An 18,205-nucleotide genomic window follows, 5' to 3' on the forward strand; every position below is an offset into this window, starting at 1 on the left:
GAAGTGCTGGCAGCCATCTTGGGACCGATATACATGATGACACCCCATTGAATTGCATTGTAATGAATGGCAAGCTTTGAGGATTGCAAAAAGTAGAACATTTAAAGGGTGATAACAGATTTTAGTTACAATAGAAACCATTTGTTGATCGCACCACGCTCATTTTAGGAAACGTGGTGTGTTCTAAGGTGATATTGTTTACCTTGTGTAAAAGCCTTCTGATTCATGTGCTCTCATGATTTTCCCACGGAGGTGATGGAAAGTGCTCCAGAAGCTAAAAATAGATCATTTTCTGCTGTAACCTTTATCAACCATTTGAGAATGAAGTCTGACATTCTCAGTAAAACCTGCACTTCCAACAGGTGCACCCTATCAGTTGATTCCCTTTTGCTCTACTGCAGCAACCCAGAGTGTTCTAGAGAACAACTAGAGCACTACTAGTCTTACCTATGACAAAAGTGTGACACACCTGAAGCCATCTTGATTTAATCAAACTAGTAAAATAAAATATAATTTAGAAAGGATCAAAATGAGGGTTTCATTTTTTCTTAGAAATTATCATTTGTGCTGTAGAAAGAAACATTAGGACATGTTTTAAGTGAGTTCTCAAATATATTTCTCTTCTACTTCATGAAAACATTCTGACATGGGGGCTGAAACATGCACTTTTAACACCAGCAGTAACTCCCTGGGGTTCATCAGCTTACAGTGTTCTAATGAGCAACTAGAGTGCTAACATTCTGTATTTATGCCAAAAATGTGGCACATCTGAACGCAATCTTGATGGAATGGAAGAGGAAAACTGAAAACATTTTCTACAGTGGATACTGCAGTAAATAAAGAAATTAGAGCATTTCATAACAAATAGGTCTCACCAGAGAAAAAAGCACACATAGCACACATATCACCCAAATGTAGCCCAAGTATAGACCAATGACAGAAGTGTGCAAAACACTTTAGATTTTTAGTTTTTTGCAGTTTTATATATCCCAGACTTGATCTGAAGGTATTGGAGTGCTTTACATGAGCATCAGTTACATTATACAGGTATACATTCATTTTGGTACATTAAGATAGCGACAAAGCACTTTTAAATTATTTGCTATGTGAGAACTCAAACAATATGTCCTCATTTCAGTTTTGTTGCACACTAACTGTGATTTCTATAGGAATAAAGCCCTCTCATTTTATAATTTCTAAAGGAAATGCTTTAGGTAATAATGTTTTGATTACATCAAAATAGCATCAGGCTTGCTACACTTTTGTAATAAATATCGAATTTTAGCAACTTAGTTGTTCATTAGATTATGGTGGGGAGGCAGAGGTCAGGGGCATGGACTCAGATAATTTAGGGCAGGTAGGAGGGTGTAGTGGCAACAAGTTGATCACACTGGGCAGGCAGAAGGGGCAGTGACAGTACAACAGACCATGGAGGGCAGTTGAAAGAAAGAGTGAAACTACTAACACGTGGATTTTAAGAGCTGGAAAGATAAAAGTGGGGGAGAAAGAAAACATTGAGAGGAAACAGAGTAAAGGAAAGAACAGAGTGGGATAGGTGAAACAGACCCTCCAAATATAGACGGCAGCTAAGAATAGATTTAATTGGCTCCCCCAAGTCCTCAAACAGAAGTCAGAGTGTGGGACAGGAGGAGGCCCTGCGGAGCATCAGGCGGTGCATTAGCAGAGTTGTATGTGAACCCCAAAACAGCAATATTTGGGTGCTTCAGATCGGGATTTGGGGTATAGTCAGAGCTGTGTCCCGGCCCAGTGCTGAAATAACAGAAAGGCAGCGGGTGAGGAATGAGAAACAGAGCGATGTGTAATTCCAGGTATTGGAATAATGGCGCACTGCAAGTTAGGGTTAAGGTGCACTAACAGCGTGGTATGTGGGCTGCAGTACTGGAATAGTAACGGGCACACAAGGTCAGAAGTGAAGTATGTTAATGGAGTTATGTGTGGAACCTAGTATTGGCATGTCAGTGTTGCTGAGTGTTAGCCTGGAGGTGCCATGGTAAGGATGCAAGTGGGGCCCAGCATGGGAGTGGCATTGCCTCTGAACTATAGAAGCAAGGAGTCCTGAATGGCGTGTGTGTGAGCCTTAGTACTGAGAAGAAATGTGCACTCAATGTTAGAATTGATGGAATCTGGCCGAGCTTTGGTGGTTCCCATTAACAGTGGCATTGGATGTTAGACTTGAGGTGCACTGACTGAGCTGTCTTTTGCTCTTTTGGGTCCAGAATTGGCTTGTCAATAGCACGGAATATTTGTATTGAGCTGCTAAAATGGAACTGTATGTGAGTGCGGTCCCAGTATAGGAAAGGAAGTGAACTAGTCATGGTAGAACTGAGGTGCACTGATGGAGCTGCATCTCTGGTCCCAGTACTAGAACAGCAGTGTACTGATGGTAAGAACTGAGGTGCTCTGGCAGACAGCATGTATGGGGTTCTAGCATGGGCATGGCTGAGGGGCTTGGAGTGTGTAAACTGAGGTGCACTGATGGAGCTGCGCCCGAGATCCCAGTACTGGAGCAGCAGAGTGGACTGACTGGGGAAGAAGTAAGGTGCTTTTAGTAGACAGCGTGTGTGGGATTCCTGGCACCGGCATAGCTGAAGGGTTGGAGTGTGTGAACTGAGGTGCACTGATGTAGCTGTGCATGAGGTTCCAGTACTGAAACAGCAGTGTGTACTGACTGGAAGAACTGAGATACTTTGTCAGATAGTGTGTGTGGGGTTCCTGGCACTGACACAGCTGAGGGCTTGGAGTGTGTGAACTGAGGTGAACTGATGGAGCTGCTAGTGGGATTCCCGTGTGGAGCAGAAGTGGTCACTGTCTCTAAGGATTGCAGAGCCTTGGTAGAGCTGGGTGCCTAGGATATAAGCAATTACAAGTGATCATCTGCCTTTTCTCCTCAGCATTGGGGTCCACAGGCAGGCACACTTGGTAACAATCCAAGCCAAGGAAGGGCGGGAGCCAGGCAGCTGAGAGGGGTTGCACAAAGTCCAAATGTGACCAAGATAACAGCCTGATTTATAGCCTTGTTTACAGCTAAGCTTAGAGCAAGAGTGCTCTGCAAAAGAAGAGGGAAGCCTCCCTGGACAGGAGCAGGAAACAAAGAGTAATTTTACAGTAGTTGGTCCCTGCTCCCGCACATAAGGAGGGACAAAAAGGCATGACTGACCACTAGGAAGCAAGGATTTTTAAACGACACTGAAACTAACAAATTAAATAGCTGGAAGCCCACAGGAGAAGTATACAAGATGTTGTGCGCTTACGCTAGACCTAAAAAGCAGGTGGGGAAGACTCTGCAAGACTGCTACTCTTTTTGCTGCAGAAATAAGATACTAGGGGGCATATTTAAGAGTCCCTAGCGCCATCTTAGCCTTGCCATAGTGTCATTTTTTTAAAGCTAAGGTGGCTCTAAAGTGACTTTGCAATCCCGTGTGCCACATTATTCCTGCGCCAGGCATAATGTATGCAAAGGGGGGGCTTTCTGGTGGTAGGCGGCCCGCAAAAATGGCACAGTGAAGTTCAAAAGATTTCACTGTGCCATTTTAGGGCGTCATTTTGAACACCTGCTCAGAGCAGCCATTACAATGACGCTCCCATAGTAACCCATGGGCCTCCTTGCACTTTGCTGCACTAGTGTCAAAATCTCTGACTCAAGTGTAGCAAAGCACCATAATAGCATAACAATTTGTGTCACTATTGTGCTGAAAGGCCGCCATGGTGCGTTGTATCATAAATACAGCGCAACCATGGTGTTGTTTGGTGCCAGAAAGGGGTGCGTAAGAAAAGTGGCGCATTATTGCTGATACACCACATTTTCTTAAATATCGGCCTTTTTGCGCCATGATTGCTATTGCCTCATGCACCTTCAGAATCTTACCAGCCCTACATATAAATATGAAGGTGGGAATGTAGAATTATAATTTCAAATCAAGTGTGAAAATAAGAAACCTCTAGAACAACCCGTTAGCGCATACCAAACAAATTAAAAGTTTGGGTTAAATACACAAACGTGAAATAAGCTGTGGGAAAGGCAGACCACGTACATACAATAAGGACGCGCGGCTGTGGTTGTAGGGGAGTGAAAAGCACAGCTGTGAGAAAACAGGACGGATGGGATATGCTTAAAAAATGATTAAAAAAAGGCACGATCTTATCCTAATTACAACAACATGCGATTTAAGAATTGGCTAAGAGGCTGGTTATTAAACCCGGTGAATGGCTGTTTTTCGACCGGCCTGGGAACTGCAGTCCATCAATAGCACTGCTCCAACACTGAATGCACTTTACTAATGGTAGGCCGATGGGGACGTCTTGCCTCTGAAGAGGAGGGGGCCTGGGATGCCTTTCTTGTCCCCGCCAGCCAATGGTCACAGGGGGGTGTAGCCGGACCCTGTGCTTGCAGTGCTAGCTGCCAGCTGGACCGAACTGACTGAAAGTGCTACTTGGCAGCATCTGCCCGAGTGCCTGTGTGCTGCAGCTTCTGGCACATCTCCGCAGGAGAGCTGTTGTGCAGCCTCTGCTCGGATTCCTCTCCGCCAGCTGCCTCCTGCATCGCAACTTTACGCACACGGTTGTTTTGGTCCGGCTGCATGTGCAACAAGAACAAGGGTAATCAAGCAAACATAACAACAGAAAGAATTCTCTCCCAAGGACTGACTCACAATGCCACTTCATGTTCTAATGAAATCCTCGTTCTGTCTCTGGATCTTGGTGATGCGCCTAGAAGCAGCAAGCAGTCAGCAAGGTAAGAGCACTGCGGGAGCATTGGGAGACGGGCAGGCTAAGCATTTCCAAGACGTTCACAGGTCCTCACAAGATCCACTGTTGGAAACTTTTCTTTGGGGGAGTTAAGTGTTCATCCGGTGGATTGCAGTCGGTGAGTTGTGTGTTGGTTATGAATGATTGTCAGGGAGAGTTTGCATTGAGCTGTATTTTTTGCTCTGCGGCTACTTAGTGGATGACAGTCTGTAAACAAATGTTCCTTTATACTGACATGGTAAAGTTCCCCATGCTCCTGGCATAACATATAGTATCTCAAAGACTCGTACATCTCCTCTTATCGGGATCCCAACTTGTATGTGTCAAGGGAGCAATGCATGCACCTGGGGCATAAGAGGGGCCCATCAACTCATGAAGGGTGGGGACATTAAGCAAAAGGCCAATGAATAGCTGTGAGACAGGGGAGACTCAGGGACCCCTCGTCACTTTTTGCCGCATGGGTTGTGGGGAGGGCGCATTAATTCTGTATGTGCCACTTGGATGTGTTTAAAACCGAATACGTGTTGTCGTTTGTTCTAAAAGTGGCTATTCAGTTTCCCCCGTTTTGATTGTATATTCTTTAAATGCAGGTGTACAAATGACGCAACTAAACATTGCATTTTGAACTGTACAGTTGTGCGTTTCACTGCCTCCTCCACAGAATAAGTCTTACCTCCCTCTAGATGGCTGGTGCTATCGGGAGGCTTGACCTCCAATTAGAGAGCTGTACAAAGCAGCTCCTTAATTCTAAAGAGTGCACAAAGGCTAGACGGTTGGAAAAATGTTCTCTTCGTGTGCAAAGCTGAACCATAGCGAGAAGTACTTAACGAAGAGCCACTCTTTACCGAAACACGCAGAAGTGTGTCTCCTTAGAACCATCCTTCAGTGGAAACCAGCACAGCTGGCAACCACTTGAGTGCACAGCCCCAGGCAATTAGCGCTAGCAACTAACATTTAGCAGGGCAAAGCTACTCGTTTTAAAGTGTTACAGCTTTTCATAGTCCCCCGTTTGTTTACATACTTCAGATGTGTTCGTTTATATTGTTTATTTACATCCACAATTAAAGACAACTAAACTACAGGCTATGTTTCTTTAAAACGAACCCTAAACAGGTATTTTCTACTCGTACTGCGACTTCTTGCTTTTTAGTGGCAGATCTCCCTTATGATTGGCTCATCTCTTTATCCTTCAGAAATGCATCCCAGGTTGAATTGAATTTATTTACTCAGACCCGTAAACAGCCAAGTCGTGTGCTCCAGACAACATGCCGCATGAGCTGGTTGGCTTTCGTGTTCATTTAGGAAGCATTCCAGCGCGCGAGCATTCCAGCCTTCAGCATAGTTGTCAATCCATTAAACCTGTCATGGGCTGGTCTCTGGTTAGCAGCTTGCAGAAAATACTCACCGAGTCAGCCCCACGCTCACCCATCACCCAAGAGTCACATTCTTTAATTAGTAACACCCTGCCTCGGAATTAACAGCAGAGGGATAGAAGTTAGAAAGAGACGTCTGACCTTCTAAAAGGCAAACAGTTTAGAAGCGGCCCTTTAATGTTTCAAAGAAACGATTAAGACTTGTAATTTTGGTAATTAAAGACAGAGGCAGACATTCCGTGTAACATGTTTCAGTTGTCAACTTTAACATGCTCCTAATGCCAAGAAGACATTTTAAGGATGGTGCATTTATTGAAGTTTTTAGAAACACTTTGCATCTGAAGACGTTGGGTAAGTTTCTGAACATATTCTTTAATTATGCAACTCTAGGTCAACAGAGCCTTTACATTTTCCAGGTCCATGCGTGAGGAGCTCTTCCAGTCCAAGCTTTCGCTTTACATTCTGGGACTGTTAGTGCTAGTTGCCCCACAATAGGATCAGAACTACAACTCCCAGAATGCATAGCTAACACCCTGACTGGATGATCTACTACTTTATGGATTTAAGAAACTTGAGCGCTCAAGGAAGATAATATTTTTTTAAATTGTTTGTTAGAAGGTACTGCCCTGTTTATGTCTATGTACAATCAATGGTCTAAGTGAAAAAGAAAGCAGTAGTAGCAGAACTGAGACGAGTGGGCACCATTGTCACTTGTCACCTATTACACTATCAGACAAACTTGATATTTCATTTGCACTTTGTATTCTGGGACCTGTCATTTTCACTTTTAACATTGCAAGTATGGGCTCAAAAATCCCATCATGCAAAGTGCTTGTACATAAAAAGCCAAGACTGGCTGATGTTGTTAAGTGGCTGCAATGGGGATGACATGGGAGAGATTACTGGTGAGTCAAAATCTTTGGTACCTGATACCATCAACAGACCATTACACCGTTGCTTCCTCAGATAGCATTACCCAAAATTACAGGTTGGGTGAGGAGGACAGCTGGTTTCTCTCAACAGAAGAGGCAGACAGAATGGAATGATAGGAGGCTGGGATTGTAACAGGATAAAGAACATTTCAAGATAAGGTGTGCAAAAAACGACTCACTGATAGGAGCCAGGTCCCGTAGCTACACAACCCTTCACTCCTTCTTCATGGTGTGTGTAAATAAATCGGTACAAATAGGGTGACACTGAATAGGCCCTCTTTTTTCCAGAAACAATAATATTTCTTTATCTTTTAAACTTTGGCTGATTGGTCTAAGATAGGTGGTTGGGGTTAGATTGCTATTTGGCACCCCATTCCACCACAATGTTTCACTGATATGACCCATATAGGTATTCAGTTTGTTTATACATGGTATGAGTATGCACAGTAAAAATTAATAGATAGACCGAATGGAGACGATACAAATAAAACCCCAATCAAAATTTGGGTCTCCAGTTCTCATGCCCTCGTTATTCCTAGTATGGACTACATAATACCCTGGTTGTGGCTCTCCTGAAACTGCTTAAACCACTCTTCCACTCATCAGCCAGATTGGTCTAATTAGGCACAAAACTCAACCACATAACCTCTGCTCTGAAAAATGTACATTGGTTGCCCAAACTATGACGCGTGACACACAAAGCTATCTATTTTAAACCTACCTAGCAAATCAGGTGCGTGTCTCAGGACCTGATAGCAAGGGTGCCTACCTTTTTTACTCTACAAGATTAAAAACAAGCTTAGATATGGGACACTCCTCAGGGATGGCCACGGAACATTACACCGCTGCTTACTCAGATAACATATCACATGCCTGAGAATAGTACATACCCTCCTCTCCTTCAGGAACGCCCTGAAAACATATCTGATCTGCCAGCATCTCACCTTGGATATCCATAACTTCAGTGTTATGATGTATTCTTGGATATGGGAAATAGTCACTTCTTCCTAAAACTGTGCTTTTGCTTGCTTCTTCTGCTTTAGTTCAATGTTAAAGCATTCTGTATTTTCTTGAGACATGCTCTTTACCTTTTTCTATTATAATTAAGTAGCTCTAATATAATTTTAGTGCTGCCAGCATTATATATAACTGTAAAATAAAATAAATAAGTAAAATTAATTTGAACTGGTGACCATCACATTTAACTTCAGCATCACAATGCTGACTGTGCCGCTCTGGTCAGAGATGATACTGCCGTGGTTTCCTTTTACGGAATATGGAGGGTATATGTCCCAAGTGCTTTGTCCATGTGTTAGCAGCAGAAATATTGGAGGACTGTATTGTAGTTGAATTTACATAGCGCTTTAAACCCCTGACAAAGCGCAGCAGTGCATTAGCAGATGGCTAGTAAGCTACCCTGTAAAATATGTGCATAAGTAGTGGAGGGAACAGGATCAAGGAAGAGCTTTATAATAACATAGTATTGTGCTGGTTGAAAGGGTGTGGATTATTAGTGTGGCCAGCATTGGATGTGTTTTGGAGTCATGCATAATCGTTGTGGAATGTTCTCATGTCACTGACACATTGCCAGTTCTGCTGGCTTAGTGAACTAATACATGCACTCTAGGAGTCTTGCTTTACCCTCATGACCACAGGTTGATTCCCAGCAGGCCACTCACACTTCCATCCTTCTGAAGTTGATAAAATGAATACCATAGTGTTGGGTAAAAATAAATATCTGTTATTCCGCACTAAGATGTTTTAAAGGGTGAGCCTGCTCCATACAAATGCACATTTTATGTTATGTTGTAGCTGCACTTATGCGTGAAGTTTAATGCAGTTGTGTTATTAATTGCGTTAGTAGTTGCAGAGGATGTGAGTCCTTCATAAGTAAAAAGCCTGCAATTGTCATTTTACTGGGAACCGAGTACCTCACTATGGCACTTGACTCTCTCAGGGCAGTGGTGCAGAGCAGTCCAAGGCCTACTCAGTAGAAGTGGTGGGAGCTAGAAATCCCAATTTTCTAGCACATAACAACAACACTCAATAAATTATACAGTGGTCACTGCTTTTTCATTTAAAAAGGAAAAGTACATTTATTGCAAAAACATGACTAAATACTATGCATAAAATTGCACACACGTGTGTGTGTGTGAATATATGTATGTATATATATATATATATATATATATATATAGTAGCAGTCACCACTAGGTAGTTATAGTTAGGACAGTGTTTCCATAGAAAAGGCATTTTTGACTTGCCTATCTCTTTAGTGCCGTCTGACAAGTCTACATGAACATTTTTCAAAAAAAGTATTGCAGTAATTCTTGTCATGCACAGAAACTTTAGGGGAGACTTGTCAAGCAGGGACAGAGAAAAGGAAGGGGGTGAAAAAAATTGCATTTCCCATCTTTATTCCCATAGGACTGCTAGAAATTTCTGCAGCCCGAACCACTGGACCAAATTTTGCAGAAAGCTAGCTGTCATTACGCTGATTGTGTTTCATTTATTTGGTGTAAATACTTTCAGTAGTTTTTGAGAAATTTAGATAAAGCTAAATTTGTATATCTCTGGCCGTGAAACTTCGCGAATATGTACCAAAAATTAGTGAATTTACGTGAATGCACATGCAAAAAAAAGCTGTGTGATTGGATGACCGCAACCTGACTAGAAGTTGAAGCCCCCATTTTATTTCACGGGACATGGTCCCTAGGAGTGAAAATCCTAAGTGAAAGTGGCATAAGAGGTCAGGGTGAAGGTACCCTGACTTTAGGGGTGTTATATATATATGTGTGTTTTAGGGACAAATTATGGGTTTAAAATACTTTTGTGTTGCCGTGCATGATAGGTGCAAAAATTCTTGATTTTGCGCAAATTTTTCACAAAATATTTGTGAATGTGAAAAAATTTGAAAGAAAACCCGCAGACTCATTTATACACTAATTCATTCACTCATGCACCCACTCACACACCCACTTATGCGCCCACTGAGACCCACTTATAGACTTTCACACCCACTATCAGACACTCATGCACCCACTCAGATCCACTAAGAAAGACAGGCCCTGTGGCAAACTTGTGCTGCGTTTGGCCAAAGGTTGTGTGTGGCGCGAGTTTGGGTGGTTAATAGGGCTTGGCTGCAAGGCCTGACTGCAGGATTGGAATAATGTATAGCAGCAGTTAAAATTACTTTATGTTTAAAAACCATAGAAATTCACTGAAAAAAAGCAAAGGTTACAGAGACGTTATAGCTAGGTTCTGAATTTACTTGTACAAAACCATAGAAATTCAGCAGTTACAGTTAGAGTTCTTTCAAGTAACTATAACTCGCACCTTCGCCATGCAAAGTTTTCTTATCAATAATTCTATTGTATATGTTGCAGTGATAATATCATAGATGCCAAACAAGATCTCATCAATGATATAATATGTGAAGTAATGAGCTGTACATGGCGAAGGCGCCAGTTATAGTTACCATATGGTGGAGTTATAGTTAGTTGAAAGAACTCTATGGTTTTGCACAAGTAAATTCAGAACCTAACTATAACATCCCTGTAACCTTTGTTTTTTTCAGTGATTATATATATATATATATATATATATATATATATATATATATATTAGGTCAATTGGAATACTTTTAGTGGAGCCATTATCACACATTTCACCCCTATTGGGTCCTGGCCAAATAATCCCAATGCCCCCACATATAATAAAGAAAACATCACACAGTAAGGGGATGTCTTTAATTACAAGCCAGAACTACAGACTTTGTCAATAGATCACCACATCAATATATATAAGACAGGCCTACTTGCTCTGTCAGGGTGTCATATTAATATAAAAGCAGGCCTCTTTGTTCTGTCAGGGTGTTGCCCCATTAATAAAAATAAGGACATGTTATACTGTACCAATATACCACCGTTAAACTAATGGAAACCAAAATCATACTCATAGGCAACCATTATAAACATTGTAATGCTAATTAATTAAATTAATAACAAAGCATTTGCATTTAAAGCAATCACAAACATATATATTTTCATATTTAATTAACGCTCCTCCGGCCACATACTAAGGATCCATTACACTCCAGACCCTAAGAGCAAACAAAAGCTAAAGCTCTGCGAATGCTTAAAATGATGTAAACCTCTTCTGGAGTCTTGATGTATAGGCCTCTGGAGAGTTAGACTCAGTTTGGCCAAATTCCTTCAGGGGGGCTGCTGCACTCCCTGCAGACCCCCACTGCACTTACTATATCCAATGGCGGTGCCACTGCCCCTCCTTGAGGCCACCACAAGCAGAAACTCACATTTAAATAGACCTTTAAGGGCATTTATGGTGTGATCCTCTCTAGACTGTAGTGAATATTAAATAAGCAGCTTTTGGAAACACAGCTTCACTCCACACCATATTTTTTAAAATCATTCTGAGTGCTCTTGTCACACCTAGTGCTTCTGTTGATCTTTCCTGGTTTCTTTCATTTTCAAGAAGGCAGCATGGAGAGCCCACATCTGCTGCATGGTCTCCCCCTCACCCATGCTCCTGCTCCAGCAAGAGGGGAAAGCACTGTCCTCTTGCTATATTACCCACCTGAAGCTATAGCTATGGGATCCCCCATCCCCCATAGATACAGGCACAGGGGAGGAGGATACAGCCAACATCACTCCCAGGGCTATGGCCTCCTCTTCAACAATTGGAAGACCACAATGGCACTCCAACAGTTGGTTTCTGTTGTTATGGGCCCTAGCAGAGGGTTCTGGCCCAGAGCCCAACATTATTGTGGTGGCCCTCTGTGGAGATGAGGGTCCCCAGAGGCAAGAAGGGCCCAACACACATCCCCTCCCCAGAGTGGTTAAGTGAAACACCAATGTGCTGAATCCCGGGCCCTGACCACCCCCGGGGGTATTTCTCAGAAACAGCAGTGGAGCCCCACATGCTTGGTTTTGTCTTTTTTTGTTTTTAAAAGGGCGGATCTTTAAAGATGCATAGGTTGGGCCCCATTTTCTCCATCTTGGGTTTGTTTTGCTCTTGGATCGCAAGCTGTAGCCATGAGGCGTATTTTCAGCAAGCCTCATGACCTCTAAAAGGGTGCACTTTACTGGGTGCTGGATTCTATGGCTCCCTGCTCCAGTCTTCTCCTCAGCCTTCCTTGCTCCTGGTGCTCACCTCCTGCTGGTGGGGGCATCTTGTGCAATCAGCCAACACAACTCCCTCTTACATGCCCCCGTCAGACCCCATGGCTGTCTTGCAGAGTACCTGGGGACTGTGGAGTCTAGGTATCTCCCCCTCCACCCCAACTGGTCCTCCGGAGGCATAATGGGATCAGCACCACTGTCCTGGAGAGACCCATCTTAGGTCTGGGATCAGCTGATGATAAAACATTACATGTTGCAGATTGCGTACGATTTCAGATAAGCATGCCCAATGTAAGATTGCTTAGTTGCAGTTTGTCTTAAATGCTCATGCATTTATACAGAATGACAATTAAAAATCACATTTGGATAAATGTAAATTACTCCATTCAATTCAATCAGGCTTCTGCCTTCCATGTGACTGACTCACGCTATAAACAAAATAGTAGAATCATTATTGTCTATTTTTTCTATGTATTATGGAATAGAAGACTGTAGTCTTTCTTGTATCTTGTAGGTGAAAGTCTAGAGTCAACATAAATTAACTGCTATGTGCAACAAGCATGGGCATGCTAACAGTTCTCACCCACAAGAGCTATTTGCATTGGCAAAGTTTTTTTAGCCACATTCCACATCAGGGCAGCTGCTGTGCAGCATGGCTGAAAGTAATACAAGTACTGGCCAGGACTGGCTGTGTCATAATACTTTTTTATTACTGACGGCATGTCAACATGGAGGGATGGAGGGTGTGGGGAAAAAAGCCCTATGACATGGTTGCATCATTGTACCTTTTTATTGTAGAGTGGGAGCAGACGGGAAGCAACACAAACAAAAGAGGTCTGGAAGCAAGCAGAAGCAGATGGACAACAAACAATGGAGGGGGGACTGGGGCAACCATAAGGATGATGTAGGGTGGGATGGTGGTGATGGGGGGGGGCAATCAGACTAACAGAGGATGAAAAGCAAGAGGGTGATGTATGCAGACAGACAATTGAGGGAGGGGCAAGCATAGGCACAACAGAGGGTAGGGTAAGCAGACAAACAACAGAGGGTGGTGCAAGCAGGGGTACAACAGAGAATGGGCCAGCAGACAGACAAGGGATGCTAGAAGGGAGGGGCTGGGACCAAGCAGACAGACAAATTCAGAAGGGAAGGGCTGTGGCCAAGCAGACCGAGAGGGGTTACAACATAAGGAAGATGGCAGAAAGCTCTTCTAGAATGCTTTAATACAAAGAAAAAAGTAGCACCTAAAAATAGGAAGGAAGCCTATGACAGCTGAGCAACAAGAAGAAAGCAAACAAGAGTGACAATTAAGCCAAACAACAGTAAGCAATTGGTGGCCTCTAAGGCCAGTGTTAGGAAACAAAAGGTCCCAAAGAGACAGCGCATGCACTGTTTAAGCAAGACCTAAAATGGGAAAATCCTATAAAATAATCTCACTGGAACCCACTTGAAAGCTTTGAGTTGAGACAAAAGCAGTGATCTTGAATATATTAATATTAAAGACTGTACCAGTCTCATCATCACTCAAATCAGTGTGAAGGAATGAAAGGGTGTTCATTCCTGGAATAAAATTTCTCAGTTTTCTGCTCCTAACCATTTTTCTAATAATGGAAATAGCTTTATTGTCTCTCGTATCCAATGTCACCTTAACACTGAGGTAAGAGGCACAATTAGTGCAGAGGAAACCAGAACAATCATGAAGACCATTCACTCTGAGGCCCTGGAAGACGCTTTGAGAAAGGAGCAATCCCTACCAGGAAGCCCCTCATCCTTATTCTCAACACCTACATCAGTACAGCCACCTTCCCAGACCCGTGGAAGTACACAGCCATCAACGTCCTCCTGAAGAAACTCTTTGCCAACCCAACCAAAATCGCCAGTTATGGACTGACCTTCCCTACCCAGCCAAAGTCTTGGAAAAGGCCATCAATAAGAACCTCTCCAACCACCTAGCCAAACATCAACTTCTCAATTTCACACAATCAGGATTTAGACCCATATGGAAACCACCCTATAGCAGCAACAGATGACATTTGGATGATCCTTGACAGGGGGACACAAAGTCCTCATCTTTCTAGAATTTCAACAGCCTTTAACACTGTCTGGCATCCTATTCTAATCAGGCAACTCCACAAATCAGGCATTCAGGGACACACCCTTGAATGGATCTGCTCCTTCCTCACCAGAAGAACCCAAACCATCAACATGCCCCCCCTGCTCCTCTGAAGCACAAGATCTTATTTGAGAAGTCCCACAGGGATCCTCTTCAGCCCGGCACTCTTCAACATCTACATGCCTCCTCTGGCTGATGTTGTACAAAGTTCACAACATAAACATACTCACTTATACCATTGATACACAACTGATACTGTATGTCTCAGACCAAACATCCAACAACAGACACAAGTTGACCACATGTATGACAGAAGTAGCCAACTGAATGAAATCAATTTGCCTTAAACTGACTCTGACAAGACTGAAGTGGTGGTATTCAGAACTCCAGCTGGTGGCCCACAGACCTTGAACCCACTCCCATGCCCTCCTCTCAAGCAAGAAAATTGTGAATCATCATAGACAACAAAGTTGATATGACCGGCCAAGTCAACGCAGTTGCCTTGTCCTGCTGCTGATGCTGAAGAAACTCTTCAAGTGGCTGTCAAAGAACCCCAAGAAAATGATCACTCAAGCCCTCATTACCAGCAGACTAGACTAGGGGAACACCCTATACGAAGGAATAACCAACCAGCTCACAAGAAGACAGTAGACCATCCAAAATGTAGCAGCCAGACTAGTCCTCTACTCCCCATGCCAAGCCTACATCTTAACACTCCTCAGGAAACTCCCGATACACTAGCTTGCACAATTCAAACTCTGCACCCACACCTACAGAGCACTCAATAAGACAGACTCTGCTTACCTGAATAACTGCATTCACTTCCACCAACCTTCCATACACCTCCGCTCTGCCAGTTTCTCACTAGTACACACCCTACGCGTGCACAATGCCTAAATCCTGGAACGACCTCCCACAACACATCCAAGCTTCTGTCTCTCTTTTTGACATACGTAAGATGCTGACGACTCAGCATTTCGGGTTGACCTCTAACACTTGCTGCAGAATGTCTGTATACCCTTCAAAAGGGCAAACTGCACAGACCAGACCTACCCAACACCCAAAGACTTGAATATATATATCTTCACTGCAAAATCCAAAGGTCAAAGTAACGTTAATCGTTAGGTCTCAGAAATTGATGCTTTAAAAAAAAAAAAAAGTAGAAATTCCATGAAAAAAAACAAAAGTTAAAATAACATTATAGTTGTAGGTGACTATGTCAATCACAGCATTAGCATTTTTAACTTAAAATCACACAGAAATTCACCAGTTATAGTTAGCAAAGCTGACTATAACGTCTACCCCCACCATGCACTTCTTGGGACCTCACATATTACATCACTCATTACATGTTCTTTGACACAATTTATGGCATCACTCCCCTCCCTGAGCCATCATAAGCCGGGTAGAGCCCACCCTTGGGGAACGAAACTACCAAAAAGGGGAAAAAGGCTGCACAGCCCCCTCCCTGAGCTTTTATTGGTGATGGGGACACAGTGGTTTCCCTGCCCGAACAGGCGCGTTTTTAAAATTCTTGCCAAATGGAAACAAGCACAATATTGTTATCACTTGCAGGAGCAGCTATTTATGCTGCTCCATCCATGCGGGAGCAATCTCTTGATCTGTTTCCCTGTCCGCATCATTGCGAACAGGGAAACAGATCAAAAGTCTGTTCCCAGTTGGCTGGAGAATTTTAAACCTCAGTCTCACTTGAGACCAGACTTTATGTTTGCTCCTGTGTGGTGGGAGATTCACAAATGCTCCAGTGAAACAGGAGCAAACACAAGTTTCCCTGCCGATGCAGGCTGGGAAACTACTGTGTCCTGGGGTGGGCTCCCTAGGACACAACAAGTAAGCCAGTTCCTGGGATGGGGTCCTCTGTAAAGGGTCAGGGAGAGGTGGCACAAGCTCCCCCAGTCCTTTTAAAAAAAGGAGCAGCCCTGGGGAATGGGGTCCCCAACGCCTTTTCAAGGCTTGAAGAGTGAGCCCAAATGCCCCCTCCCATTTTGATGACATTTCAGCTCCCAGAGGTGGGCTCTCCGGGGCGTGTGATGGCCTGAGGCGGGGGAGCATGTGTCCTTCCACCCTTTTTAATGATTTTGGCCATGGGATGAGCTCCCCAGGGACAATAATGGCACAGGGAGGGGGTGCTATGTGGCCCTTCCCCTTATTGACTGTGGTTCCGGGGTGCAATTCCCAGGCCTATAATGGCTTGAGGAGGGAGGGATGCCCCCCTCACCCTAATGGAAGAAATCTGCCCTGGCCACCATTTTTTTTTTTTTTTAATGATCCCTAGGGATTGCAGCAAAAATTGCAGCATTTTTTGTAGTTGTTTTTGACACCAGAGGTTTTTCCTGAAGGTCCCCCTGCAAGGGGACCTGGGGGGCAGGGTATCCCTACTATGCTGGCCCATATTTTATGGGATTCAACACTTCAGGACAGGGCACTAAGTCCTCAAGTCCTGGAATGGCTACCAGCAACATTCTGCTGATGTTGCCAAGAGCCAATCAGAGCGCTCACTTGCAGGAACCTGACTCCCACTGGAGCAAATTGGCCCAAGGGAAAAAAGCTCCCTTGGCCAATCAGAACAGTCCATTTTTAAATCGGTGCTCCACAAGATTCTCTCGAGCCTCTCACAGACCCAACCATCCAGATATACAAATATGTTTGACCCTGAATTTCTAAAAAAACTACTGAACGGATTTACACCAAATCAGAAAAGCACAATCTGCAGACCAAGATCTAGCTCCCTGCCAAATTTTGTGTAACTCCGTTTAGCAGTTATTGTTGTAGACCTGCCTAAGGAAGTCTATGGAAAAAGCATGGAGATTTTGCATTTTGGGTTCCCCTTTTTTTGGTCGAGTCTGCGTTGCATGCGCTCGCGCATGCGTTTCGCAGCGAGACTCTTTTGTATTTAGAAAAGGGCTCAGAGCCCTGTCAAGTTCACGTCAGTGTTGTTTATTGGTTCGTGGGCTTCCCTAATAAAATCTGCTTGCTTTCATTAGTCGAAGGCACGCATATGTCATGCCTTTTCCGGTAGCTAGCCCTCCTCCAGCGCAGCGACCAAGTACAGAAAACATGCGATGCTCGCTGTTTTCCATCGGGCTCGTGGACTTTTTTTTCTCTAATTTACGAGCCTGATCTCGCTTGGCAGAAGTTGAGCGCTTTACATACTTGATTTCACTTTTTCGGGTTATGTACATAAATGCACTTTTGCCCGATAGGTGAAAAGCTGGGTTAGGAGTTTACAACGCGATCAGCTCTAACATGAGCAAACGCGAGACCCTTTGCATTGTAACTGCTTGTTTTCTTAGCCCCTGCTTGACAGATCACCCCAGAACTTTTCATGCACACACAAGCAAAAAAAGAAAGTTTCCTGGATATTTGTGAATCTGTGCCAAAATCATTAGCTTCACAAAAAGTGCATTTCCTATAGAAAGGCTGACATAAATATAATAGCTAGGCAGTGGCGACTGCCACTAGGTAATAAGTATATATTATATGTAAAGATGTGTCCACTGTTCTCGCCTCTAAACCAGGCTAAACAAAAGTTTAGCCACATCTAAATGGATTCACACTATATTTACCAGGCTTACTGAGAAAAATGCAGGTTTTTTTTTGTTCACCTTGCTTTAGGTGCATTACCACGATCTTTTTCCAAGCCAAAGGTACAACAGGGGAGAATTCAATACATGTTGGTAGTCCTAACTGGCAGTTGAATGATCACACTTTACCATTAAAGCTGACTTCTGTAGCTTGTAAATGGTGACATTAAAATAGAATTGGTAGATGTGGGAAGAAATCCTTTTGTGTACTGTGGAAAAAGGAAAAAGGTAGTTTATTTGTTTCATATTGAGAATTAAACAATGCATGGCCAGC

General features: G+C 43.4%; 1 protein-coding gene across 1 annotated transcript in view; it reads left to right on the forward strand.

The window, feature by feature from the left end:
- The first annotated feature begins 4,397 nt into the window (after positions 1 to 4,397).
- The window catches only part of VWDE (von Willebrand factor D and EGF domains), a 388,413-nt gene continuing 374,605 nt past the window's right edge, over positions 4,398 to 18,205 (forward strand). The window contains exon 1 of the mRNA XM_069211824.1: positions 4,398 to 4,753. Coding sequence (XP_069067925.1) covers positions 4,672 to 4,753 — 82 coding nt within the window. The 5' untranslated portion in view covers positions 4,398 to 4,671. The remainder of the gene's footprint in view (positions 4,754 to 18,205) is intronic.

The sequence above is a fragment of the Pleurodeles waltl genome, chromosome 10 (genome assembly GCF_031143425.1).
Source record: "Pleurodeles waltl isolate 20211129_DDA chromosome 10, aPleWal1.hap1.20221129, whole genome shotgun sequence".
Lineage (NCBI taxonomy): Eukaryota > Metazoa > Chordata > Amphibia > Caudata > Salamandridae > Pleurodeles > Pleurodeles waltl.